The sequence below is a fragment of the Capsicum annuum genome, chromosome 2 (genome assembly GCF_002878395.1).
Source record: "Capsicum annuum cultivar UCD-10X-F1 chromosome 2, UCD10Xv1.1, whole genome shotgun sequence".
Classification (NCBI taxonomy): Eukaryota; Viridiplantae; Streptophyta; class Magnoliopsida; order Solanales; family Solanaceae; genus Capsicum; species Capsicum annuum.
This window is the reverse complement of record NC_061112.1, coordinates 131,143,935-131,151,270: the sequence shown is the minus strand read 5'-3', so window position 1 is coordinate 131,151,270 and position 7,336 is coordinate 131,143,935. Positions and strand designations below refer to the sequence as shown.

The 7,336-nt window shown below is 29.8% G+C and overlaps 1 protein-coding gene across 1 annotated transcript; it reads right to left on the bottom strand.

Moving 5' to 3' along the window:
* Positions 1-347: 347 nt before the first annotated feature.
* On the bottom strand, positions 348-1,421 carry LOC107858193 (putative FBD-associated F-box protein At5g22720). The gene is made up of 2 exons (XM_047407820.1): positions 683-1,421; positions 348-592 (listed from the first exon to the last, which is right to left on the bottom strand). Exons 1-2 carry the CDS (start codon positions 1,419-1,421, stop codon positions 348-350), a joined length of 984 nt encoding a protein of 327 aa, XP_047263776.1.
* Between the last annotated feature and the right edge of the window lie 5,915 nt (positions 1,422-7,336).

Here is a 7,336-nt window from a genome sequence, read left to right as displayed (position 1 = left end):
CACATTGTTTGTTACTATTTTCTTACTATTATTAATACCAGTTTCAGTATCAATATTGTAGTATTTCCTCAATACCAACAACGTCAATCTAACCACCACTTTATAAAATATTTTATATTTTATGCAATTTCAAACATTTCTTTTTTGGTAAGTTATGCAACTTTATACATTTCGCATTGTGCAGCAATAATTCTTCTATAAATATGGTAGGACTATTGCATGGGATTTAAACTATAAGAAGTGAGGTACACATATTTTTAATAGTATGAGAAGTATAAACACTCAAGGAAATAAATAAATTAAGAACCATTAATTTTGAACGACTAGACGAACTAGAGAGGTTTAGGTCAAACCTTCAGGCACCATGGCCCAATGGAGAATTTCTCAACATGACCCAATGATGCAAGGAGATCATTTAACATCTTCTGATTAGTCCTAAACTCACGTCCGAAATATAGCTTAGCATCGACTAGAGCTTCTACATTCTGAAGAACAAGTATTTTCTCATTAAAACATCCACTAATCTCGAGCGAAGTAACATTCCTAGCCCATATCATCAGTTCTTTATCATCATTGTCATCGTCGTCACTATCTTCATGTCCTTGTTGCTAGTATCCCCTGATAACCAACTTCTTCACGCTTTGAGAATTAATATGAAAACTAGGAACCCCAAAACACATACAAAACTTAAGAGATTCCAATCCAGGACATCCAGAACAGATGGCATCAACAACTTCTAAGCTCAATTTAGCGTACCACATAGATAAAACCCTAAGCGCGGGCCAATTAATTCCTTCCATCGGTACAAGATTACAATTGGACAACTTCAGTTTACGTAAACACACATTGGAATACATAAGTTGTGGTAAGCTATAACCCTCTTCACAACCCCGCATCTTCATCAGATTCAACTCCAGTACCTCAACAGACTTAATCGTCACAAAAATCATCCATTTATTAACATGGTCAACAAATAGGTTGCTGTAAAGAAACTCAACTGAAAATTTATTCAATTTACTAGGCTGGGAGAGAATCAATGTATCATCAATGGATTTTATTAATTCAGTTACATCGCGGTTTGATTCAAGAGAGTGGCTAAAACATAAATTGTGTGCTGAAGTCCACAAAAGCCGCCACATTTTGGACAAAACTCCAATTTGTATAACATCTTTCATCTGGAAGGATGAGAGGATGTGAAGGATGAGACGGTCTGGTAAGGCGCTAAGCCGATCTGATTTGTTATCCATTTTACGGCGTTCATCACCGTAGCATTGATATGAACGAGGAGAATCCATATTTTCACTTTCACTTTGTGAAGAATCAGAATGAGACATGATGAAAGAAATAGGAGAGTAGGGTTTAACAAGTAGAGAGACATTTCCAAGATTATCAGCATTATATATAGTGGATTCAACCTCCATTTTTGGCACCTTCACTCACAAAATTACTTTTTAAGAATGATAATAAATTCATTAAGGATAAAATAAATATTTTAAAGTAAAATTATTAATGAATATACAAATATGTCATTCTTTTTAAGATATACTAAAATGAAAATCAAATCATATAAATTGAAAAAGAGAGAGTAAATTATTTTCGAATAACCTTCACTCCTTCAGTGTTATTCTATTCGATATTTTCAATGTTTGATTTGGATATATTAAAAAGGGATATCAAATATATTACTTTTAAAGTCCGCTAAGAAAGTCATTTAATAAGCCTAATTTAATTAATTATTTCAGGTTATCCTTGGATATTTTCCAAGTTCGATTTCAATAATTGAAAGTGGATTTTAAATATATTAGTTTTTAAAATCTGCTAAGAAATTCATTTAATTAATCCTAATTTAATAAATTATTTGAGTTTAAGTTTTTGTGCATCATCAATATATAAGATTTTTTACACCATCAGATAATGTTAAAGATAAACATGTTAACTTTATTAAGTAATTAATATTATTCCTTTTTAAATATGATATATTTATGGCGAAATATATAGTCAAGAAAAGTTAAGTACTCTTTGAGCTCTAATCAAAATTAATTCATTGTCATCTTCTTAACCAACTTTATTCTATTTTTTATCAAAATCAAAAACTTTTTATCCATTTTTCTCAACGTCATACTTATCAGAAGTATATAATTCTTTAGTGCTACAAATGATTTCTAAATTTTCGTTGTTTCTTCATATGAAATTATGGAAAGAAAATTGATGACAATATAACCATTAATACAAATTAAATGCAATTACCAACTCTGAGAAAATTCACAAACAACTTTAAGATATGTTTTGACCGAAAATGATTGAAGAATCAATACAGAGGAAGAACACACAAAAAGTATAAAATTGAATAAAAAGTTAATATTGATACAGGAAATGTAGAGCTAATTGACTATAACTTTATTGATAAATTAAATCATCATTTGCCTATTCACCATTTAAGATTTTTAGAGATTAATTAATAAAGATAATGAAACAGTGAATAAATTATGAGACAAGTAGTTAAGAGATCGAGGGAGATGGGAAACTTGGACAAGGAGAGGGAGAGGAGTAGAAAAAGAAGTATAATTTCTAAAGTGGAAAATTAATTAGAAATTAGTTAGTAACATGTTATAACATGTTAATATGCCATGATGGTATAAAAAAATGATACACCAAATGGTGTATAAAACTTAAACTCTATCAAATAACAGTTTAAAGTTCGTTTTTGATATATTAAAAGTGGATATCAAATATATCGATTTTTAAAGTTTGGTTGGATAAATCAAACTTTAGTATGGTAAATCAAATTTGGATATGGTAATTTGCTTATTACGTATTGAAGGAAAAATATTTTTGACGAAATATGTTTATAATTTGTCTAATATTTGATATGTTAGCATTTCGAGAGTGCAACAAGAGCTATGAAATGGAAGCAGAACTAGCTTGGGTCATGCAAAATTTCAGAATTTCTCAGGCCATGCAAAGGGACCCAACAATATTGGTGAGCATGCTTGACACCACGACTAGCGCGGATATTGCGACACTTAAATTTTTATCCTTACCTCATATACTCCCTCCGTTGCCTTCTAATCAAGAGAATTTTATTATGTTTTTTCAATTTTACCCCTATCATTAAATAATTAAACAAAGTGTATATACTCAAATTTATTTATGGTAAGCATAATCAACAAGTCTAATTTGATAAAATAAACTCCTATTAAATATTTTTCTTAATGGACAAGTAAATAGCGATCAATTAAAATGAAACGGAGAGAGTAGTTAGCATGTACTGTAGTTGTTATTAATGACTGCTAGTATTCTGCACCTTGGCTAAAGGTGTCAAACGGGCCGGGCCGGGCCAACCCGGAACCGGTCCTTCCATTTTAACCGGGTTGAGGGCCGGTTAAGGGCCGATTTTGACGCTATCTGGGTCGGGCCGGGCTGAGTCAAACAGTAAAAAAATTAAAATCCATCCTAACCCGGCCCACTTAACCCAACCCGGTCAAACCCACCAAAACCCGGTTAAAAATCGGTCAAACTCGTTTAAAAAATAAATAAAAAATCCAATATACACTATATACACTCCAAGATACACTATATACACTCCAATATACAATATATATTTTTAAGCAAATATATAAACAATTACACATATATACGTACAATTCAATACATAATTATATATGACTATACGTACTACTTTAAATAAAATATATGCTATAATAGTATAATATATATATATACACTACAATATATATATATATATACTAATTTATAAAATATATACTACAATATACATATATATATATATACAACAATATGTATATATATATAGTTACATACTAATTTATAAAACATATAAACTTGTATACTTTAAGTATATACGTCTATAGAAGATATATACACATATATACGCACCATTCAATATATATGCACTACTTTAAAAAAAGTATATACTACAATATATATACTAATTTATAAAACATAAAGTAATGTATACGTTAAATATACACGTCTATAGAAGATCTATTCACATATATACACTCTATTCTATTATATGTAATACTTTAAATCAAATATACTATAATATATATACATTACAATATATATTTGTATAGTTATATACTAATTTATGAAACATATACACATGTATGCGTTAAATATACACGTCTATAGAAGATCTATTCACATATATACACTCTATTCTATGTATATGTAATACTTTAAATGAGATATACTACAATATATATACATTACAAATTTACAATATATATTTGTATAGTTATATACTAATTTATAAAATATATACACGTCTATAGAAGATCCATTCACATATATACACTCTATTCTATGTATATGTAATACTTGAAATGAAATATACTATAATATATATACATTACAATATATATTTGTATAGTTATATACTAATTTATAAAACATATACACATGTATACGTTAAATATACACGTCTATAGAAGATCTATTCACATATATACACTCTATTCTATGTATACACACCATTCAATGTATATATAATACTACATATAAAATATACTACATTATATATACATTACAATATATATAGATATACTTATATACTAATTTATAAAACATATATACATGTATACGTTAAATATACACTTCTATAGAAGATATATACACGTGTATACACACCATTCAATGTATATATACTACTAATTATAAAATATACTACATTATATATACATTACAATATATATAGATATACTTATATACTAATTTATAAAACATATACACATGTATACGTTAAATATACACTTCTATAGAAGATATATGCACAAATATACAAAACATATGCTACTTAATATAATAAATTAATAATATTTGGTAGTAAATTAATAATATATTAGAAGTAAGTTTTTAATTTAAAGTATAAAATTAGAAATTCATTTAAAATTTTAAATCGTTAAATGAAAAAAAATAAAAAACAAGGACTAAGGAGTGAATGAATTTGGGGAATTTTATTGATTGCAAAATGATCCAAAATTTATAATTTACATGAATGAAAAATCTATAAATTATGCATCATTTTTTCCAACTCATTCATGTTAATATTAATGGGAACTTGCATAGGATAGTCGAAGTCAACGGGGGCAAAACCATGCATTGGACTTGATTCTGCTGAGTTCTCCCGTGAAGTCATAATTTCTTCAAGTTTCAGCTCGTCGCTCGGCTCCGGTTCCATTCCTTGGTTTCTTCTTTCCGCTCTAATCCAATCTCTGAGGCAAACTAGAACATTCATTGCATTGCTTCCCAATGAGTGTCGGTTGTCTCCAAGCTGCTGTCGTCCCTGACTAAAGACGCTCTCTGATGCAACGGTTGACATTGGAACATTCAAAATATCTCTAGCTAATCTTGGAAGCACAGGATATTGTGTTTCATTACTCCTCCACCAATCCAACGTGTTAATCCATCGTTTGCGATCCTCTGGTGCCGTCCGAAGATAATATTTCAGCTCTTCCCGATAAGTTGATGTGTAAGTTCTCTCATCAACACTGTTCCAACAATTTAAATTATAAAACGAATCAGAAAAACCACTATGTGCCGGCCTTTTAGAAGATGATGGCTCCTCAAGGGGATGAGGAGCGATAGTTAGAGTGATATTTGTAGGTACGACTAAATCAAATAAATCAGCATAGTGATTATATAATTTTTCTATGTAATCCTTTGCATCAGCCGTAGCCGTCCACAAATCAGGTTGTACTTGTTCAGAATCATAGTTAGTATTTATTTCTAAGTTAGTATAATAAATAAGAGTACTAAAGTGACACAAATGATTATATTTCATGCACGAATTTAGCATAGCACTAACCAAGTAAATAGGGGGAATCGGGAAAAAATATTTTTTAAATTTCGTAAACATGGCGCCAACAGCTTCTTTATAACCTTCTTTATTTTTATATTCTTTGAGCAAACTAGAAATATCGGCTATATATGCCAAAATATTACAAACAGTAGGATAATAAGCACCGAAAAATTCAACCGTAACTACATAAAAATTTTCTAAAAACTTAACAAGATCATTAATTACAACCCAATCAGAATTATGTAGCATGCAATCAGCAGAATCAGCAAATGAACTGCAATGTTGGTTAAAAGCTAGTGTAATAGGAATTCTATATTTATGACAAGTTTTTAAAAATTCATACGTAGAATTCCATCTAGTATCAATTTCCTCAGGCATCAAAATCGGTGTAAGTCCATTTTCTTGACATTTAACTTTAAATTCTCTAATTCTCGATCTACGATTATTTCCTTGAATAAAACCAATGGTAAGACTAATTTTTTCAATATAAAGCTCAAAAAAGTCAAGACCATTTTTTACAATTAAATTATATATATGACATGCACACTTAATATGAAAAATTTCAGGCAAGGGCGGAGATACCGTAGATTTTATTTTTGTTATAGCAGTCTTGTTGTTAGAAGCATTATCAAAAGCAATACATAAAATTTTATTTTCGATACCATAATATCCGGCAATTTTAACAGTAGAATCAGCAATAAATTGTCCAGTATGTTTACGATCTTCATCATATAAAAAAGCAAGAATACGTTTTTGCATCACGAAATTACTATCCATCCAATGACAAGTAACGGTTAAATAATCATTTTTATTTACAGCACGACCAAGATCAGAAGTTAGGGACAATCTACATTGAATATTTTTTAATAATGTTGATAAATAAAAATAATATTGTGAATGGAGTCTAAAAATATCAGACCGACAAGTAGTTCTAGAAATACCATTAAACATAGGATTATAAATTGCTTGTATATAACGAATAAAGGCATTAGAAGAAGGAAAACTAAAAGGCAAATAACCCACAGCTACCATTTTAGCTATTTCTTCCCTGTCCCTCAATTTATTATACTTCTTCGCTACGTGACCGGTTGCTGGGTCCATTTTAGTTTGCGTTTACCCACCAACATCCCCACCACCTTTTGCAATATTTAACTCTCTTTTGTGATCTTCAGCTATATGTCTCATTAATGTACCCGTACCCCCTTGCTTGCCTCCACTTCTTTGCTTATATATTTGTTGACAAATATTGCATTGCACCTCAATATCTGATATACGTTAAAAAAATTGTCATGCAATACTAGTTCTTTTACGAGGTTTTGGGGCACTGGGAGGATGGGAAGGGAGATTAACTGATTCAGATCTAACGTTAGCATCTCCTACTGCGGGTGTCTCAGCAATATTTTCATTATCTTCGTCTAAATTAACCGCATCTACTTCATTTTCTTCTTCTATACCGTAATTTTCCTGAGCTTCTACATTTTCTTCTTCTATACCGTAATTTTCCTGAGCTTC

Bases quoted from the DNA above. Each gene is read 5' to 3' on its own strand.
- LOC107858193 (XM_047407820.1), bottom strand. From the start codon at position 1,421: ATGGAGGTTGAATCCACTATATATAATGCTGATAATCTTGGAAATGTC. The intron at 593-682 runs GTATGTGTTTTG...AAGGACATGAAG, and splicing joins ATTGGAATCTCTTAAGTTTT to ATAGTGACGACGATGACAAT.